General features: G+C 49.6%; 10 protein-coding genes across 10 annotated transcripts; 5 read left to right on the forward strand and 5 right to left on the reverse strand.

The window, feature by feature from the left end:
- The first annotated feature begins 459 nt into the window (after positions 1 to 459).
- N7471_011199 (tyrosinase family protein) lies at positions 460 to 2,133 on the forward strand. Its single transcript, XM_057283918.1, has 2 exons — positions 460 to 1,148; positions 1,204 to 2,133. Exons 1-2 carry the CDS (start codon positions 646 to 648, stop codon positions 1,931 to 1,933), a joined length of 1,233 nt encoding a protein of 410 aa, XP_057130184.1. The 5' UTR covers positions 460 to 645; the 3' UTR covers positions 1,934 to 2,133.
- A 79-nt stretch (positions 2,134 to 2,212) lies between these two features.
- On the reverse strand, positions 2,213 to 3,610 carry N7471_011200 (metallophosphoesterase family protein; the record flags this gene model as incomplete). The annotated part of the gene is made up of 4 exons (XM_057283919.1): positions 2,213 to 2,558; positions 2,623 to 2,906; positions 2,971 to 3,428; positions 3,481 to 3,610. The coding sequence occupies 4 exons, from the start codon at positions 3,608 to 3,610 to the stop codon at positions 2,213 to 2,215; spliced, it is 1,218 nt and encodes a 405-aa protein (XP_057130185.1).
- Positions 3,611 to 4,250: 640 nt separating this feature from the next.
- Positions 4,251 to 4,708, reverse strand: N7471_011201 (uncharacterized protein; the record flags this gene model as incomplete). The annotated part of the gene is made up of 2 exons (XM_057283920.1): positions 4,251 to 4,484; positions 4,544 to 4,708. The coding sequence occupies 2 exons, from the start codon at positions 4,706 to 4,708 to the stop codon at positions 4,311 to 4,313; spliced, it is 339 nt and encodes a 112-aa protein (XP_057130186.1). The 3' UTR covers positions 4,251 to 4,310.
- Positions 4,709 to 4,906: 198 nt separating this feature from the next.
- On the reverse strand, positions 4,907 to 5,209 carry N7471_011202 (uncharacterized protein; the record flags this gene model as incomplete). The annotated part of the gene is made up of 1 exon (XM_057283921.1): positions 4,907 to 5,209. One exon carries the CDS (start codon positions 5,207 to 5,209, stop codon positions 4,907 to 4,909), a length of 303 nt encoding a protein of 100 aa, XP_057130187.1.
- Positions 5,210 to 6,066: 857 nt separating this feature from the next.
- N7471_011203 (uncharacterized protein) lies at positions 6,067 to 7,359 on the forward strand. Its single transcript, XM_057283922.1, has 4 exons — positions 6,067 to 6,205; positions 6,271 to 6,942; positions 7,011 to 7,129; positions 7,195 to 7,359. The coding sequence occupies exons 1-4, from the start codon at positions 6,088 to 6,090 to the stop codon at positions 7,261 to 7,263; spliced, it is 978 nt and encodes a 325-aa protein (XP_057130188.1). The 5' UTR covers positions 6,067 to 6,087; the 3' UTR covers positions 7,264 to 7,359.
- Positions 7,360 to 8,011: 652 nt separating this feature from the next.
- Positions 8,012 to 10,493, reverse strand: N7471_011204 (5-methyltetrahydropteroyltriglutamate--homocysteine S-methyltransferase; the record flags this gene model as incomplete). Its single annotated transcript, XM_057283923.1, has 4 exons — positions 8,012 to 8,056; positions 8,115 to 10,043; positions 10,103 to 10,424; positions 10,483 to 10,493. 4 exons carry the CDS (start codon positions 10,491 to 10,493, stop codon positions 8,012 to 8,014), a joined length of 2,307 nt encoding a protein of 768 aa, XP_057130189.1.
- A 935-nt stretch (positions 10,494 to 11,428) lies between these two features.
- Positions 11,429 to 13,187, forward strand: N7471_011205 (uncharacterized protein; the record flags this gene model as incomplete). The annotated part of the gene is made up of 2 exons (XM_057283924.1): positions 11,429 to 11,694; positions 11,771 to 13,187. 2 exons carry the CDS (start codon positions 11,429 to 11,431, stop codon positions 13,185 to 13,187), a joined length of 1,683 nt encoding a protein of 560 aa, XP_057130190.1.
- A 717-nt stretch (positions 13,188 to 13,904) lies between these two features.
- N7471_011206 (M20 family metallopeptidase) lies at positions 13,905 to 15,209 on the reverse strand (the record flags this gene model as incomplete). The annotated part of the gene is made up of 1 exon (XM_057283925.1): positions 13,905 to 15,209. The coding sequence occupies one exon, from the start codon at positions 15,207 to 15,209 to the stop codon at positions 13,905 to 13,907; it is 1,305 nt and encodes a 434-aa protein (XP_057130191.1).
- Positions 15,210 to 16,020: 811 nt separating this feature from the next.
- Positions 16,021 to 17,977, forward strand: N7471_011207 (uncharacterized protein; the record flags this gene model as incomplete). The annotated part of the gene is made up of 8 exons (XM_057283926.1): positions 16,021 to 16,299; positions 16,354 to 16,455; positions 16,511 to 16,591; positions 16,641 to 16,903; positions 16,957 to 17,024; positions 17,073 to 17,301; positions 17,354 to 17,578; positions 17,641 to 17,977. 8 exons carry the CDS (start codon positions 16,021 to 16,023, stop codon positions 17,975 to 17,977), a joined length of 1,584 nt encoding a protein of 527 aa, XP_057130192.1.
- Positions 17,978 to 18,382: 405 nt separating this feature from the next.
- Positions 18,383 to 19,318, forward strand: N7471_011208 (putative short-chain dehydrogenase/reductase; the record flags this gene model as incomplete). The annotated part of the gene is made up of 3 exons (XM_057283927.1): positions 18,383 to 18,425; positions 18,478 to 19,202; positions 19,256 to 19,318. 3 exons carry the CDS (start codon positions 18,383 to 18,385, stop codon positions 19,316 to 19,318), a joined length of 831 nt encoding a protein of 276 aa, XP_057130193.1.
- Positions 19,319 to 19,599: the final 281 nt, after the last annotated feature.

Genomic DNA, 19,599 nt, shown 5'->3' on the forward strand with positions numbered 1-19,599 from the left:
TGTACAGGAAGACTGCATAGATGGTGGATTACAGAGTCGGAGTTTACCCAACTAGGGCACCGGGGTGTCCTTCCGAGATTGGATTTTCGCGAAATTCGATTTGGGATCTAGATGTGATTGGGTCTGTCGCTTAGGTGAATTTGCCAAGTTGCCAAGGAACAAGGGGACCACGAGGTGGCTGTTCCTGCATTTCTTTTTAATATGAAAAATTTGGTTTATTTCATATATGCTGTGTGTATCTTGGATGATCTCCAGGGTATAAAGGGTCGGTCCGTGGATCCAAGGGTTCAAGGGTTCAAGGGGATCTTGGAACTGAGATCTTTGGAGTGGAAAAGTGCGGAAACGTGGAACATCGTAATTTGCCGGCAGTTCCAGGTGGAGACAAGCGGAACATGGCCCGGTGCCCTAAATGGCCCCAGAAGAGGGGAATTGATTACCTATGGGGACTTCTGCAGGAAAAAAAAAGATAGCACGACTATGCTTTTAGTTAGACTCGGAAGTGCGAGATAGGGGTGGTTGGCATATGCATTGCGCCTTTAAATCGACGATCATGCCCGGGTTCCTTCATCTTGATCAACACTTCTCCTAAACACTTGGTGTGGAACTTACTGATCTTTCAGAAGTTCAAATATTCAACTCGCCACCATGGTTGCCATTTCCGTTCTCACTTTGGGAGCTTTGTTCGCACAGGCGTGGGCTATGCCCGCTGCCACAGAGAGTGCCGTTGTGAGCGCTGCGACTCCCACCGCTGCCTCCACCTCCCTGCCGGTCGCTGAGTCCCAGCTTGACAACTTGGCTGGATTGGCATACGACAGCAGCATCGAGAGTGTCTCGAGCGACTCGGACATTGAGAAGCGCGGTGGTTGTTCGTTGAGCAGTCTGCGCATTCGTCGCGATTGGAGGACTTTCTCTAGCACCCAGAAGAAGTCCTACATCAAGTCCATCCTTTGTCTCCAGAAGTTGCCCTCGCTCACCCCCTCCGATAAGGCCCCTGGTGCGCGGTCCCGCTACGATGATTTCGTCGCTACTCACATCAACCAGACCACGAGCATCCACTACACTGGAACCTTCCTGGCGTGGCACCGGTACTACATCTGGAACTTCGAGGAAGCCATGCGCAACGAGTGTGGCTACACTGGCGACTACCCGTAAGTCCAACGATCCTTCGTATAACAAAATCCCTAATATCTTACACAATTCCAGTTACTGGAACTGGGGCGCCGACGCCACCAACCTGGAAAAATCTCAAGTCTTCGACGGCAGCGAGACCTCAATGTCCGGCAACGGTGCCTACGTCGAATCCGTCGGCGACATCCAGCTGAGCCTGGGTACCTACCCTGTGATCAACCTTCCCACCGGCACGGGAGGTGGGTGCGTCACCAGCGGCCCCTTCAAAGACTACTCCGTCAACCTGGGCCCGGTCGCGCTGATGCTGCCCGGAGGTGAAACCGAAAGCACCGCCAACCCGCTCGCATACAACCCGCGCTGCCTGAAGCGCGATCTGAGCACCAAGATCGTCCAGGACTACGCTAACTTCACCGCGATCGTGGACCTGATCCTGCGCCATGATAACGTCTACGACTTCCAGATGAACATGCAGGGTGTTCCCGGCAGCGGAAACATCGGCGTTCACGGTGGTGGTCACTATTCCATGGGCGGTGATCCTTCCCGTGATGTCTTTGTTAGCCCTGGTGACCCTGCTTTCTGGCTCCACCACGGTATGATTGATCGTACCTGGTGGATCTGGCAGAACTTGAACCTCAGGAAGCGTCTGAATGCTATTTCTGGCACGGCGACTTTCTTGAATGGCCCTCCATCGGCTAACACTACCCTTGACACGCTCATTGATATTGGTTATGCTGGTGGTGAGACTATTGCTATGCGGGATCTCATGAGTACCGTCTCTGGTCCTTTCTGCTACATCTACCTGTAAACGGTGATGGTTAGTTATTGGCTGTCTATACCCACACCACTGGAATATGGATTGGACGCTTGGAAGATGACATGAATAAACGGAGTGGGAGGAGTCATATCACCATATAGAAGATAAATCGTACATAATCCATGATTTAGATCTCGAGAAGTGAGTCTTCAAATGCTCGGAAAGGGAAGAAACTTACATCTCTACGCAGAATATCCCAATCTGTTCGTGAACTAGGTTTAATTAAAAATAATACAGCAATCAAGACCGCTAGTCAAAAAAAAAAAGTAATTACATCGTCCACCGCGAGAGCATCATAATCGGAATCCACAACCAAGACAAAGGAAGCAAAGAGGCCTGCGTGGAGGGATCGGGCTTCCCAGCACCATTAGTAACAGCAAGGTAAGGATCCTGGCCATAAGTTGTGTTTAACGTGACATGAGCCTGAGCCGACCCATCTTCCAATCGAATCCACGTCTCAGTATCATCTCCGAGATTTCCTTCGTGGAGTAAGATCTGCCGTCCACCACGGAGCAGATCGCCGTAGCCGCCATACCCGGTATGCCGACCGTAGCACATATTGATACCATTCCCGGTTAGATCGTGATCGACAAGAGACCCGTCCCACTTAAAGCACCTGCGATGTTTGATTAGCGTTTGAGTCATTCAAGTGACGATTATTGCCTGCTAGAGATGCATACCAGTCATTTTGGTGATCGTGGCCGCTAAATCCTGCGATTAAGCCTTCGGTGTGGAGGAGCGCGTCCATGAACTTGACGTCCTGGCCATCATATCTCCACTCGCCAGATCCTTGCGGGTTAACGCGTTCTCGATTCACGCCGGGCGTCAGGCGCGGATTTAGGCCTTTTGTGTGCTGGAATTCGAGCATTGCGTGGGCGGGGATGTGATAGAATGCTAGCGAGGGGATGACTTGTCCATACTCCTTTTTCAGTTTGGAATTGGTTTCGGTGAACCAGTCAACGACCTTGAATGCAGCGATTAGTGATTTCTTCGAGGGAAAAAAAAAGTATGATTCGAGATTTTCCTACCGATTCATCAATCCAACTGGGCCTCTTAACCGCAGGCCCGTCCTCTCCTGGCTTTTTATAATAATGCCCACCCTTCGAATCAAAGAACCACAGTAGCAGCGCCGGCGTGCTGGTATTAGCTTGTCCATGTGAAAACACCGGCAGGTAATAATTCGTTATTCCGGCCTTGTCGCCGGAGATTCTACTCTGCGTCAAGCTGTTGGGGTACTTTTGCTCGGCCTTGAACATGTCATCTTTTGGGTTGAGATTAACCTCGCTGTCATGGTTGCCGTAGGTCGATGCCCAGCTGTACCCCCGATCGACGAGTGGGGAAACGACCGAGTGGATATATTTGCTCGAATCGGCTTTTTGGGTTTTTTCGCCGGACACTAGGTCGCCGTTTATAACTACGAAGTCGATGTCTTCCTTCGAGAGGATGGTTGACATCACTTTTTGGGACTTCTCGTCTTTTTCGTCGTCTGTAAGGGGTCAGTCAGCAAGAGCCCCATCCTAAGTATTATCAACACATACCCTCGGCGAAATGCAAATCCTCAAAGACTCCAATGTGAAATGTTCCATCTTTTCTGAATCGCAGGGTTCTATCTTTGGGTGGTCTAAGGACGACTTGGTCCGATGCTCTGAGGTCCGGTCGGGGTACCATATTGGAGTGAATGTTAAATCAAAAGTTATCAAAAGTGCGGGGAGATAGACTTTTGTAAGGTGACCCTTGTAAGGTTCGAGACATTCACGTGCGGAGTGCCCAGGTGTCCCACAAGTCGATCACGTCAGGAGCTTTGTGCCAAGACATCACTAGGATAAACACTGCCCCCTTGGCTCAAAATCGGGTTCCTCGGGGTCAACTAGTGTTTCAAGGGTAATTCTACCGTGCTTATATCCTATTCTTATCTATAAACCATGACTACTAGTATTCCCTAGTTATACATAGAAAAGTCATATGTCCTGTTTACACTTTCCCCGCCTTTTCTGGGGTCTAGCTATGAAACTGAGAAGGGAGAGAAAATATCTAAAAAAAAAACATCCAAGCAGACTACCGAGAAGACTGGACCAGGCCGTAGAAGCGGCCGACTATTATTATACATTGTAACACAGTAACACATGGATTCAGCTTGACCACCTGGGCACAATTTCTCCGTTATGTTACAGACACATGGTCCACGGGTCAGTGGGTGAGCTTAGATGGGCCTGGACAAGACGACAAAATATATACATGTAACATGGGGAAACCATAGCGCCAAAAGAATAAAGCCAAACTTCAAACTTGAATTTGGTATGCCTGCAAATAATCCAACGCCTTCGCTACCCGAAAAAGAACAACAAAGAAAGAACAACAAAATGCCGAGCTAGAAAGTATCCCCTGTCGGCGAGCTGAGATACCACTCTGCAAGATTCTTGAACCCGATCGAGGTTTCCTCGGGGAAATTGTAGAGTTTAGTAGTACGCAGGACGAGGGCTTGACCATTGAAGTAGGACTCAAAAGCGCGGGCACGTTTGCCCATAAACGAGACCAGAAAGACCTGCAGAATTACTCGGTAAGCGACTGTGGTGGGAAGTGGAAAACAAAATGGAGAATTACCGGTGCTTTCATATGCTGAAGGAGGCGTGCCTTCCTCAGCTGGCCCAGCATCAGGTGGAGAATAGTCAAGAGCTCGCCACGAAGAATTTCCTCATCATTCGTGTCCAAGTTGTTATACATATACGCCTTGGTGTGTGGAAAAGCTTTTCCAGGAATATCTGTCATTCTGAAAGTTCCAAATTCAGGCTGTTCGTGCTGATACAAATCCTTGTAAGGAGTGTACTCGCCAACACTATCCCACGTTATTAGCGGTCATATGTCTTTGGAGTAGTCAGAAAACTTAGGGTAGTGATAATCTCACTCTTTTGAGGACCACAAGGCCTTCTCTGGGTTGCCATTCACTTCGTAGGGAATATAACACGACTAGCGGCCTGCAACCTGACGTGCCCGGTCGGCTGGGCGCGTGAAACAGGTGTCCTCACGTTCCAAACTTGAGCGGACTTGAACAACAATGCTATCATCGGGCTTCGGGAGGCTGGAGTATGGCGCGAAGAAGGAAGGTTTGCAGGCTGAATCTTCTCTGTCAAGGGTCATGCGCTGGAAATCAATATTCAATCCCTTGAATTGCGACTTGTCAAGTGTATGCTTTCGAAGGTCGTCAATGGTGCGCTCCAGCTGTAGCAAGACTCTGCGGTGTGCGAGATGCTCGGGCGATTCAGTAGGCATGGTATGTATTTGATGTGTTTGAAGTTGAACAAGGCGAGGGATGGTATCGATGGTATGGACGGAGGGAGATGCAGGGGGTTGGAGGGAGTTGGAGGATTTAATGGCTTACGCTATATGTAATTGAAAAGGCAACGGTTCGTTCTCACAGAGATATATTGTACAATTGAAGCACTGACCTGGAAATCGTGCAATTAGGAACGGGCGTGGTATAAGTTGGTCCTTGTCGAACGGGCGAGAGCAATGGCCAAACGGAAGGCCGACCCACACAGCAAAGTTCGCGCTAGCCAGCACAGTCCAGAAGGCCAAAGAAAAGTTCAAAAAACATCTTTCTCCTAAATTAAAATCCCCGAAGGCAAAGATTGAGGAGGCCTATCTAGTGTTGTGGGAGCGGCAGATTGCTCGCTTTGACTGGCAAGTTTCAATCCAAGATCACCCAACAATGGATGCCTCTGACCGGGAGCAGTTGTGCCAAGCAACTGGCATATAGATGCCCCGTGAGCTCCTCCATCTAGTCATGTCCTCTTCTTCCAATGCACCCAAGACAGTTTTCAATCCACTTTGTTGAGCATAGTAGTTTAAATCTATCTCCTCTCACAACCAATACCCCTATACCTATCAGATGCAAAAAGTATATGGGCTTTAACATTGTGGGGACTTAAACCGTATGTAAAAAGCACTATACCTAATTCTTGTAGGGACTCTGAAAATTCGCCAATGAGAGAAGATGGCTGGAAGATCCAAAACATCCCGAGGTCCCCGACTCGCTAATATATGAGTCAATCTTGTGCGACTTTCTTATTAAAGACAGTGGCCCCAAGGTTGAGCCTTCCCCCACTAACTTCTCGTATACAACTCTATACAACTCGAAAGTAAATACTATGGCTGATCCACTGACCGGATATGCCCACTCAGCCGCCTTCGATATAGGGAGACTGCCCGTGAGCGATATTCATACTCTGCATTATGAGCAGTATGGCAAACAAGATGGGAAACCAGGTAAGAGATGAGTACAGTTTATACATGTATAAAAATTGAAATGGCAAATATACTGACGTTGGTAGTCCTCTACGTGCACGGCGGACCTGGCGGGCACACCTCATATGGCAACACGAAATTCTTCAACCCAGCCATCTACCGCGTGGTACTGTTCGACCAACGTGGCGCCGGGAAATCAACGCCCGCAGCCGAATTACGCGAGAATACAAGTCAGCACCTAGTCTCCGACATTGAAGTTCTGCGTGAACACCTCCAAATAACGAAATGGCACCTCGTCTTCGGTGGTTCGTGGGGATCAACCCTGTCCCTGCTTTATGCACAAGCCCACCCGGAGATGGTAGGCTCCCTAATACTACGCGGAATATTCGCCGCCAGGAAATCAGAACTGGAATTCTCGCGTGGGCCCATTGGCGCAGCAAATATCTTCCCTGAAGCATACGAAGCATTTCTCAATTATCTCCCCGAAAAAGATCGGGCGAGACCGAACGAGGCGTACTATGATCTCCTTGTTTCGGAGGATTATGAGACAAGGCTCGCTGCGGCGAGAGAGTGGAATCGGTGGGATCTGAGTATTGGGACTTTGAGACCGGAGCCTGAGGGTTTTGCTCAGCTCGAAGATGATGCGTGGGTGCTTGCTCATGCGAGACTCGAGGCGCATTACTTTGCAAATGGGGTGTTTTTGGAAGAAGGTCAGATTCTCAAGGAGCAGAATTTGAGGAGGATAAGCCATATTCCGAGTAAGTTATTCACTACTCTTCGTCGAGACATATTGGGCTTTGAGTGCAGCTAACCCCTTTTGTTATAGCCACTATTATCCAGGGCCGTTATGATATTGTCTGCGCACCGCAGACGGCTTGGGATCTGCATAAGGGCTTGCCGGACTCACGGTTGTTTTGGACTCCTGATGCTGGTCATAGTGCTAGTGTGAGTACACCATCTGCCTTCCATTGTACTAGTTTCTGAGACATGGCCATGCTAACATCATCAAGGAACCTGGCACGCAGGCCAAACTGTTCGAGGTCTGTGACGAGTACGCCGAGCTTGACTTTACTTACTGAAGGTGCTTGAATAATTGGTTACATCCTGTCTTTTTATCCATAATATTATCTCCATCATAGTCTTCTCACCATATAAAACAAGAATACATAGTCGATCTCTATCCTTCATGACATGGGTCTTCGGAAATCTGATATGTTTGGCTCAAAATAATATTAGGGACGTTATTTAAATAACAGCAGGATGGATTTTTGGATGTCTTTACCTCTTCTTCTCTAACTGCATTGTTCTGCAACTTTATATTGAAACCACCCCAAATTGATGAGTCCAGATATCTTTCACAGCTTAATTTACTACACGCTACCACCTGTACACCGCAAGAGAAGCTATTTGGTTTCTCCGAAACGCACCAAAACTACAAGAGACACAGAATATTGTAAATTGTAATATTGACAACTGATTCTACACGATGATAGAGACAGTAGGTCAAATTCGACAATGCGAATTTGACCAAGCAAGGCTGTAGAGCTTGCTGTATGTGGAAAACCACACAATGTTGAAATGGTAAAACCAGCACCGACCGAACATCACAACGAAAGTAGGTCATGATGTCAGCCAGCGCCAGTTTAAAATCGTCAGTCATGTTGAAACTCCAGGCCCGCTTTTGGTATCCTCTAGAAAACCCGTTGAAACCCATATGTTGAACTTTTGGTATCATCGTCGTAACTCATCAATAAAGAAAACTCCCCAGTACCGAGGCGACAGGTTGATTGTCGCCTCCTCATTAAATTAATGGTAAATTGAAAGAATTTACTGCGCGTACTTCTGGCGGAAGTACTTGGCAGCGTTGACCATCTGTTTGAGTTTTGTCAGCATTTTGTAATTCAACTTCAGAGAAATTTCGAGTACTTACAGCAGTGAGAGCGGCCTTGGTTTCGGGCCAGCCTCGAGTCTTCAAGCCACAGTCAGGATTGGCCCATAGCTGGCTTGGAGTGAGGTATACCAGCATCTCCTCGATGCGGTCCTTGATCTCCTGCTCAGTAGGGACACGAGGGGAGTGGATGTCGTAAACACCGGGGCCAATGTGGCGAGGGTAGGCCTCGTCGATGAAGACCTTGAGGAGCTTAGCATCAGACTTGCTGTTCTCAATGGACAGAACATCGGCATCGAGAGCGGCAATGGCGTGGAAGAAGTCCTGGAACTCAGAGTAACAGAAGTGGGAGTGGATCTGAGTGCCATCGGTAACACCAGCAGTGGACAGCTTGAAGGAGTCGACAGCCCACTTGAGGTAGGCAACACGAGCGTCACCAGTGCGGAGGGGAAGACCCTCACGGAGAGCAGGCTCGTCGACCTGGATCACGGCAATGCCAGCGGCCTCGAGGTCAACAACCTCGTCGCGGAGAGCGAGAGCGAGCTGCTGAGCCTGGACGGACTGGTGGACATCATCACGGGGGAAAGACCACCGCAGGCAAGTGATGGGACCAGTGAGCATGCCCTTCATGGGCTTGGGGGAGATGGAAGCAGCGTACTTCGACTCCTTGACGGTCATAGGGGCGGGACGAGAGATGTCACCGACAATGATGGGGGGACGCACGCAGCGGGAGCCGTAGGACTGAACCCAGGCGTGGGTGGTGAAAACGTAACCAGTGAGGCGCTCACCGAAGTACTGCACCATGTCGTTACGCTCGGGCTCACCGTGTACGAAGACATCGAGGTCGAGCTCCTCCTGGATCTTGACGACCTCCTGGATCTCCTTCTCGATGAACTTCTCGTACTCCTCAGGGGTGATCTCACCCTTGGTGAACTTGTTACGTTGGATGCGGATCTCCTTGGTCTGGGGGAAGGAACCAATGGTGGTGGTGGGGAAGAGAGGGAGCTTGAGGGTCTTGGTCTGCTCGGCGTAACGCTCAGGGAAGGCAGACTTGCGGTTGTGCATCTCAGCGGTGACAGCGGCCTGGCGGGCCTTGACGGCGGGGTCGTTGGTGCGGGCAGAGGAGGCGCGAGCCTGAACAGACTTGGCATTGGCCTCGAGCTGCTCACGGACAGCGGCGGGGCCCTCGGTGACAGCCTTGGCGATCACGACAACCTCGGTGGCCTTCTCAACAGCGAAGGAGAACCAGTCGCGGACCTCAGCGTCAAGGGTCTTCTCGCTGGCGAGAGTGTGGGGGACGTGAAGGAGGGAGCTGGAGGTGGCAACAATGACACGGTCCTTGCCGAGCTTCTGGATAGCGTTCTCGACCTTCTCAATGGCGGCCTTGAAGTTGGTCTTCCAGATGTTACGTCCGTCGACAACACCGGCGGAGAGAACCTGCTTGGGGCCGAGAGCGGCGACGACGGTGTCGAGCTGCTCAGGGTTGCGGACGAGGTCGACGTGAATAGAGTAGAGGCTCTGGAGGTTGGCGAGGACATCAATGTTGTGGACGATGTCACCGAAGTAGGTGGCGAGAGTGATGCGGGGACCCTGGGCACCGAGGGCACCGAGCTTCTCGTAGGCGGTCTTGAAGGCAGCCTTGGACTTCTCAGCAAGGTCGAAGACGAGGACGGGCTCATCAATCTGGACATCCTCGGCGCCAGCGGCCTTGAGCTTGGACAGAAGCTCAACGTAGAGGGGAAGGAGCTTCTCAAGGAGAGTGATGGGGTCAACAGTCTGGTCACGGTCGGCCTTGGCGAGAGTCAAGAAAGAGACGGGACCAAGGATGACGGGGCGGGTGGTGATGCCAGCGGCCTTGGCCTCAAGGAACTCAGCAACGGGCTTGGGCTCAGCGGCGAGCTTGAACTGCTGGTTGTCCTGGAGAGTGGGCTTCACGTAGTGGTAGTTAGAGTCGAACCACTTGACCATTTCCTATTGATTGAGTCAGCATACTTAATTCGGACACGTATACTGTAATGATTTGCACATACCAGACTGGGAACATCAATGCCCTCCTTCTGGAGACCACGGCCCATGGCGAAGTACTCATCGAGGGGGTTGAGGTTGTACTTGGAGTAACGCTCGGGGATGGTTCCGAAGAGCTGGTGGTGGTCGAGGACCTGATCGTAGAAGGCGAAGTCGTTGCTGGGAATAACATCGACACCGGCATCCTTCTGGATCTGCCAGTGCTCGAGACGAAGACGCTTGCCCTCAGCAAGGAGCTCATCGCGGGAGATCTTGTCAGCCCAGTAAGCCTCGGTGGCCTTCTTGAGGTCACGGAGTCTTCCCATGCGGGGGAAACCCAGAATAGATCTATCCAGATAATCAGCAACTGTCTCGGCAAGTGTTCACAATAGTCGAGAAAACATACGATTGAACCATTCTGATGGATGTGTATGAAAAGGGGAAAAGAAGAAAGGGGTCTCAAGGATAGAATTTTCACAAATCCGATGCCTTTGAGAGAGAGAGTGAGGGAAGAGAAGGGAAAAGGTCTGGGAAATGTCGAAAGAAATATGGAGGGGGAGGAACCATACGCTATTCCCAATGGAGGATTGATCCACATGCAAGTTGGAGGGGCAGCAATACGGTATGATACATGATATAATACCACTCTGTACCCCTGTATACCTCGAATCCAGGGTTTCTGGGCGGTTCCGGTGGGACATTGTGTAATTTACTGTTATTTTCAGTTCTCGCCCAGTATCAATACCCCATGATCTCCGTGATCGGTCCGCCTATGGATGATCACGCCATTGAGACAACGATAAGGCCTCTGCAAGCTGTTTACAACTGTTGCCAATTAGTGTTCTTTCTTTCTTTTTTTCAGTAAGGGCCTTGTATATTATATCTATACATAAATTTAGATTTCCTCGATTAATGAGCGGTCAAGCGCACCAAAGTATATCAGAAATTGCAGAACTCCAGGGAGTACGGGGCAACCGCTGTGAGACACGCTGTCAATTGACCCCGCCACTTCACCCGCATGACAACAGCCAAAGCTGACATTAATTAATACTACATAGCAATCGATAGCTTCAAAACTCTCCATACGGCCCGGAGACTTGATATTTTCTAGTCAATTCTTCGTGGTTCTCTCAATGTTCCTTCTAAAAAAACAACAATCTAATAATAATGACTCAGAAGATCCCCTAATAAACCCCGGTGTCGGGGTCCATTCAAGCAATTGATCGGCCCACGTGATATCATGATGGGAAAAAGTTAATTCGACATAGCTTTTTTTTTCTTCGAGAAAAAAGAAAGCCGTTGTCAAGTGCCAAGCCTCTCAAAAGACAGACAAAAAAAAAAGAGCAGCTATCATGAGCTTCCCTGACGTTGTTGCCCTTGATGCAGCCAACTCCCCGCAAGATGTCCGAAACAGCGAACATCAGGACCAGAACTCCGATGTAGTTTCTGTGACTAATGAAGATGATCGTGACCTCCTAAAGCTTGGCTATCGCTCTGTCTTGGCCCGAGGCTGGGGCTCGTTCGATAATTTCGCCTGCTCCTTCTCGGCCTTGAATTGCGTCGGAGGAATCCGTGTGCTTTTCTATATCGCCCTCAGTGGAGGCGGGCCGGCTGCCATGTATGTTCTTTGTTTCCCGTCGCCTGCGGTTTCCGGCGCTTTTTAGGATTGATCACATCACTAACAACACCCTTAGTTGGAGCTCCTGGGTCTCCGGTAGCATCCTGTCCGTCATCACGGCCGCCTGTCTCGCGGAAGCTTGTTCAAGCTATCCCGCCGCGGGGTCAATTTACTACTGGGCTTTCCGATCCTGGGGAGGCGGTAAAGTCGGCCGCTTCATCTCGTTTCTCGTTGCTGCATGGACATTGGTTGCCTGGACCGCTTTCCTCGCGAGTGATTCGTTCGGTGTCGCCAACTACCTGATCTCGGAGATAGTCGTGTTCGACCCAAAGACGAGCTTCCCATATGAAACATCCGACGTCCGAGCGCGCGCTGTAGCATGGGCTATCTCGCTTCTTTTCCTGGCCATCGCTACCTCGCTAAATTTCCTGCCCCCGCGCATGTACTCCTGGGTGTTCCGAGCTGGTGTGACTGTCATTATCATCGATATGCTGCTCAACTTCATCTGGCTTCCCATCGGCGTTTCTAAGACATACGGCTTCCAGACAGCCGAATACGTGTTTACGTCTACATACAATGGCGAGGGCACTAGTCCCGGACTGAACTGGGTTCTGTCCTGGTTCTTGGTCGGCAGTTGTCTCGTTGGACAGGATGCTTCGGGCCATGTCGCAGAAGAGACCATCTCGGCCAAGAAAGCCGCCGCGAAGGGTATATTCTGGGCAACCGTTGCGTCTGCGCTGTGCGGCTTCCCGATCATTATCTTGTTTCTCTTCTGTATGCCTCCGATTGAGACGTTCTACGAAACTAGCGCGCCCCAGCCGTTCATCAACATGTACGCAATGGCTCTCGGTCCCCATGCCCACGTTGTGATGACCATTGTCTCGATGATCGGAGCAATTCTCAACACTTCCATTTCGTTGGTTGCTGTATCACGCCTTGTATTCGCCGTGGCACGCGATGGCGTCTTCCCATTCAGCGACGTGCTGTCGCGTGTATCGAAGTCGAAGCAGCCTCACAACGCTGTTATCTTCATTTCCACTATTGCCGCGCTTCTCCTCTGCACTCAGCTTCCGTCGCAAGTGGCATTCTCCAGCTTGGTCTCCACCTCTGCTGCGGGTTCCCTTGCAGCATACGGTTTGGTTGGAATCGGCCGTGCGTTCATCACGCGTAAATCGTTCCGTCCAGGCTTTTGGGATATGGGCCGGTTTGGCGTGGCCGCCGCTGTTGTTACGTTCCTGTGGAATGGGTTTGCTTTTGCTGTTCTCTGCGCCCCGGCCTATTCAGACAGTGCAATTGACGAGGATTCCTCCTTGTTCAACTACGCGATTGTCATTATGGGCGGTGTGACTATCATCGCGATCGCCGAGTGGTGGCGCAAGTCCAATGGTGATTGGTTTGAGCACCTCAAAATCGTTGACTCGGATACAGAGACAGAGCACTCTGTTGGACGCGAGGAGAAGACGAGTGTCTCGGCCGATACGACTGCCGTTTGAACCGGTGAGGATTTCTACAGCAGCTTCCCTTTTTCCGGTAGTCATCGGGACTACAGGATGGGAACAGAAAAAGGTGGTGATTTGGCGTCCATATAGGGGTGGTGTTGGTAAGTATGTTTTCTGCAACACGCATGACGGGTGTTCGAGGTCTTACGTTTTTGGCCTTCCAAAAGCGCGAGTCTCGTTCTGAGAAATTACCGTTAAAACTTGATCTGGACAATACCAGCGAAAGGACATGCATGCTTCATTCTTCTTTTTTCCCTCCTTGGTGTCGTGCCTTGGAAGATCTTGTCTCAAGGCAGATGCTACTGACTGCCCCTCTTGGGGTGTAGATCCGTGGTTTGCTGTTGACGGACTCGGTGTCCGACCATTCTTTTGCTGGGCTGGGCTGAATTCCCGTTGCCCCCGAGGCATATGTGAAGTGGTGTCTGTGATGAACCGTTCCTTTCATCACTCACTTCTATGTCGTCCCAGACCACCAGCAGGGATTGAACTCCACCGCATAAGCCTTGGTCGCAGAGGGTCCGGGTGTTGCAGTCCAGTCTATGGCCGTCCTCCTGCCTACCGGACTCCCTCGATTGATGATCCGATGTCTTGTGAGGCTAGATCAGCAAACCGCTTGTAGACTCGTAGATATGAGACTCGTAGATATGATCGAGAGCGTAGTATCGTCGCTGTAACATTCATCTATTTCTCAAGCCAAAAGAAGGCCTACATCTAGTGTGCACCCAGCGCGGCCGAGATCAACCTTTTGTATCCTCGCACCGCCTCTTCAAGTTCTCCCACGTTGATTGCCTCATCATCACCATGGGCAACATGGATACTACCCGGCCCGTAGAGATACCGCTTCACTTTTGGACCTCCTTGAGTGCTGATCTTCAAGGAAGGAATATCAGTCCCGTAGTTTACAGTAATCACGTCAAACCCGTCGACGTCAACATCAAGATGTTGGGGCGGAGCGCCGTTCTCGATGTCCCCAAAGTCAGGATATACACTTCCATCACCACCAGTCACATCTTCGACCGCCTTCCTCACAATCTCTCTCGTATCATCTGGACTTCCAGCCGCAAGACGAACGGAAATCGTCGCCTCGGCATATGCAGGGACGACATTACCAGCTAAACCAGCGCGCACAACTCCAATATTTAATGTCGATTGACCAAACTTCTCACTTCGGAGAAGTCCACCTTTTTCCGGCGGGACATCTTGCAAGGTATCGAGGTAAGATAAAACAGGAAGAAGCGCGGATATCGCGCTTTTCCCGAGCCACGGGTATCCTGAATGCGCGGCTTTTCCTTCAGCGACAATCTTGAATCCAAGAGTACCTTTGTGTCCCGCGACAAGCTTGAGCTCTGTCGGCTCTCCGAATATGACTGCGTGGAAGGTAGGTGGTGCTGGGTTGAGATCGGAGTTTGAGAAATGTTTCATTCCAACGCCACTTTTCTCTTCGCCAACATCAAACAATAACCCGATTGAGGCATCGGGATTGGCATCCAGTGTTTCCAGTGCAGCAAATAGTATGGCTGCGACACTGGCTTTGGCATCCACCGTGCCGCGGCCAGCGATAATCAGGTCTGATCGATTGAATTTCAGATTCTCTGTGTTATCTGAGGCTGGTGGATGAAGCGAGTAAGGGATGAAAGGTGGGACAGTATCGATGTGGCTGGTGAGCAGAATATCGGGGAATCTGTCTTTCCCAGTGTAGGCATAAATGTTGAATCTTTCTTGCTCGGTGTCGCTCCCCGGAGTAACAATTTGTTTCTCGACGGTTAGGTTGTGTGAGCGGATGAAGTCCAAGATGAAGTTTCCAACGCTTTTCTCGTGTTCACTGATTGATGGAATTTGCACAATGTCTCTGTGGAATGATAAGAGAGGAGATTCATCGATAATTTTGTCCAAGTCCACACTTGGGGATTTCACGTCATGGACTACATTTCCAATCAAGGGTTGTTGTGATTCCGACGCCAGCGCCACTCTTGCTAGAGATGCGGCGGCATAAAAGTACATGTGATTTGTCTTCATATTTCTCAGCTCATTGAAGTGTGACAAAGGTTAGGGACTTACGAGGAGTATTGATGTAGTTCTTGGGAAGAGATGGAGTGAATTGAGAGGGGCTGATTAGGCATTCTCTCCCCGCAATGGCGTATCCTCGTGGCCCTGGAGTGCTTACTTCGTTTCATTGGTTTTTTTTTTTTCTGTTTTCACTGAATCTAGCGAGATGCATTATCTTTGATCGGCAGACTCACTGTACTATTTTAAGGCCATGAATTTGCCGAGCATGGCCCCATTATCGCGTGCTCCGTCCACCTTAGGGCGATATTTGCTTGCATTTTAACCAACGCTATATAAACCAACAACTATGAAATTGATTATGTGAAATGGAAAAAATCCAAGAGCGATTGATAAAAGTGCACTATTGAATACTCGGGAACTATTCTAGATGTTGACTCATGTGGCATACTCTTCGCAGATTGTTTAACTATATGGGCGATATATTGAGTTATAGCCGACATACGGCTTTCTAGATTAACGGGGGCCTCAGCGCACGGCAGGTAAGGCTTTTATCTCAAATGATGATCTCGGTAAATGTATTCTACAGCTCCGTATAAGACGCTAGGTAAACCCTTGCATGCATGCACGCCATGTCGAGTATTCCTTGCTCATCTCGCGCAATTCACGCAGGAGATAACCAACCTTTGGTGTTTTGTAAGAATGTGGAGTAAAACAAATGTTGGGGTTCATTTAATGGCCTGGATATCCGTCCTGGGTCATTGCAATTTCTGCAGCAGTACATTTCTTCCGTGTGGCAGGTTCGCACTGATCGTTGATCACTATGTCTTCTGAGATAGCAGAGAAAGGCCAAATTGGGGCTGTCTCTGCGGACAAAATACCGCTACCGGCGAAAGGAAATATACACTATGTCAACCGCAATGGAGATGAGACTCCAGGGTCTTTTGAGGAAGAGCTCATCCCCGGTTATGATGCCACCCTGATGCGAGCGCGTGCGACGCTCACTAGCGCAGAGGAAAAGAAGCTTTTACGACGCATTGACTGGCATCTGATTCCACTACTGGCTGTTATGTATATGTTGAAAAGCGTTGATTTCACCAATGTAAGATTATCTATGGAGTACACTGGTGGGAAGTCACTAACCACAATATTTTAGGTCTCATATGCCCGGATCATGGATAAGGGCACACCACGGAACATCTTGACTGAATTGAAAATGACTTCAAACCAGTATAATCTGGTTACAACTATGTATTATGTGAGAGAACTCAGACAAAAAACGTCATTGCTGAGGTTGTACTAATCCCTTGGAGGTCCCTTACATTATTGCAGAAGCGCCGTCCAACCTGTTGTTGAAAGGCGTGCGACCTTCGATTTGGCAAGCTCGGATTATGGTACATTGAACCATTCCACCTCTAGCTAGCTTGGTACTAACATGTGCAGATATCTTGGGGTATTGTTCTCTGCTGCCATGCAGCTGTGACTAACAGACAGGGTCTATATGCCGTCCGATTCTTCCTTGGACTATTTGAGGCTGGCCTGTGGCCGGGAATGCTCTTACAACTATGCTATTGGTATAGACCCGATGAGGTTGCTCCAAGGATAGTCCTCGTGACAATACTAGGAAACTTTAGTACTGTGATCAGTGGTGTCCTTGCATTTGCTTTCAATGGTGTCGTTGCTGGTGGTCTATCTGGGTGGAAATGGTATTTCAATCTCCTCCCAAAAATATTAATCAATTGCTAATGATGGTTCTTAGGCTTATTCTGACGGAAGGAATCTTCACGGTGTTACTGGGAATCTTTACTTATTTCTTCTTACCTGATTGTAGGTCATCCCAACTTTCGATGCCAGGCGTAACTAATTATTCCACAGTTCCTTCAACTGCATCCTGGTTATCTGAAAAAGAAAAGGCCTTCACTCAAGCCCGCCTACCAAGCAACTCCCCTCGAGCGGCAGAGGCTAACTTCAATTTGCGCGAACTAATTACCACATTGAAGAACAAGCGGATCTGGCTTTTTCTCTTCTGCTGGGCCTTTTTCACTATTGGCACGACGGGACTCACATTCTACCAACCAACCGTTATTTCCAATCTTGGATTTACGTGAGTTATTCCAAATCGAAGGGGACAGTACATCTGCTAACAATGCTCAAAGGTCTATGGGCGAAACTCAGCTACTAAACATCCCATCCGCGGTCTTCGCAGTAATATTGACAGTCGCATTCGGCATCTTCGCAGATACCGGGCGTATTCCTCAACCAGCCATCCCGCTTGGCTTCATGATTGTCATTCTAGCGTGTTATGGCGTGTTATATGCCTTCCCAAACAACGGTGGTGTGTATGCCGCGACGATTATAGTAGGAGGGTTCTCGACTGCATGGTGAGTCGCACTCTCGAGGGAGGATTTTATACTACTTCAATACCCATGCTAAGATAAACCAGGTATACAATGATGTGGCCCTGGCGAGTCCAGACCACCGAGGGCGCGACGGGATCCGCCTTTGCAATCGCATTTGCGAATAGTTACGGCCAGATTGGAGGGGCTGTGGGGTCTCAGTTATTTAATTCTCGGTTTGCACCACGATATGCGACCTCCTTTGGGATTGCGATGGGATTTGTTGGTATGGCTATTATTATGAACCTCATTACTTGGGCTTTCACTTGGCGGGTGGATGTTGATACGAGGAAACTAAAGAGGATTCGACTTGCGGCGGCGAAAGAGAATCAGGCTGTGTTGGATGATGTTGATATTCATGCAGGAGAGAAGAAAGAGAGGTAAATAGAATATGGTGTAGTAGAAGTTGAGGAAAAGGGCGATATAGATACAATATCTCTGATTGGGTGGGGGATCTGATGAATTGAGTTTGTTAGTTCTGGAAAGGCAGTAAGCTTATCGTATAGACCGATGGGTTCCATGGATTCAAATTCACCTTATTACCTAGGTAATTTAGTAATTATGTAAAAGCAAGCAAAAGATAGTCTTATGTACCCTTCACCTTCAGCCCTTCAGCCCTTTCACTGCCAAGCGACATCAAGTGTGGGGGTGGATACTGCGGATGATCGTTTCCGAAAGCGTCCATATTCCCCTCAGCGGAGAATGTGGTGAAGTTCAAACCGTGTAAGTTCTTTTTGGACACCTCCCCCTGTTGACACTCTGCCACCATCCAAACGAGATCTGTACACAATGGCATTCGCACGAAGATTAGCCATCATGCCTGGCGGCCTGGGTAGGGACACGAGACACAAAGTCGAACACAACGAAACCTAACTTCTCCACAGGCGGCCTTGGATCAAGCATAGGCCAAAAGCTAAGACAACAAGGTGCCCGTCTCGCCATTCTCTACGCACCTTTCGAAGCTGCACGTCGCGACGAGCTTCTCGAATCCGGGTACGGCGCGAGCGGCAATCTAGACGACATCCACACCTATGAATGCGATATCACCTCACCAGACTCCGTGCAGGCGGCCTTCAACTCTCTAGAGAAACAAATAATCGACCCAACCTCGTCCTCTCCAAATGAAAGAGCGTTTCCAAGTATCCTGATCAACACAGCCGGATACGTATCTCTCAGCGACATGGAGATAACACCCCCCGAAGAAACACTGAAGCATCTGACCGTTAACCTCTACGGCCCGATGCTCTGCTCTCAAGCCTTTGCCCGACTCTATTTCGCTGCATCCAAGGCCGCCGAATCATCACCGAGTCCCCCGCCACCGGGAAGAATTGTCAGCATTTCATCTCAGGCGGCACATGCCGCGCTGCATCGGCATGGCGCGTATTGTGCTTCGAAGGCTGGCCTCTTGGGTCTGACGCGCAGTATGGCGTCTGAATGGGGTGATCGGGGTATCACGGCTAACACTGTTTCTCCGACTGTGGCGTGGACGGATCTTGGGAGGAAGGCTTGGGGAGAGGCAAGTGTCCGCGATGCTTTCTTGGCGAACATACCGACCGGCAAGTTTGTGCTTCCAGAGGAGGTTGCTGATTCTGTACTATTCCTTTGTCAGGTATGTCCCCTCGGCTTGGTGGACTATGGCTCTGGTTCTGACTTTTGCAATAGGATTCTAGCGGCATGATTAATGGTGCGGATGTTAGAATTGATGGTGGTTTTACCGTTAGATAAGTTTATTTACAGTTGGATATTTCTTTCGTGTCAATATTCAAAACTATTTGTTTTGGACCATTGCGAAAGAAAGTCTGCGCCAATGTAGGAATTCTACATGCACCTACTCCATCTGTTCTCGTAGACCCGCAATTTCCTTTCCAGTGTCCCATCTTGGCGGTGCCTTCCCATAGTTTATCGACAGTTTCGTCAATTGGTTGAGGCTCGGCCACTTCCTTTTTCCTTTTTTCGTTGTTGTCGTTTGTAGCTACCTAGGTAGTGCCCCGCAACCAGGGTTTGCT

Source organism: Penicillium samsonianum (genome assembly GCF_028829775.1).
Source record: "Penicillium samsonianum strain IBT 33392 chromosome Unknown utg000007l_segment0_segment0, whole genome shotgun sequence".
In the NCBI taxonomy this organism is placed as follows: domain Eukaryota; kingdom Fungi; phylum Ascomycota; class Eurotiomycetes; order Eurotiales; family Aspergillaceae; genus Penicillium; species Penicillium samsonianum.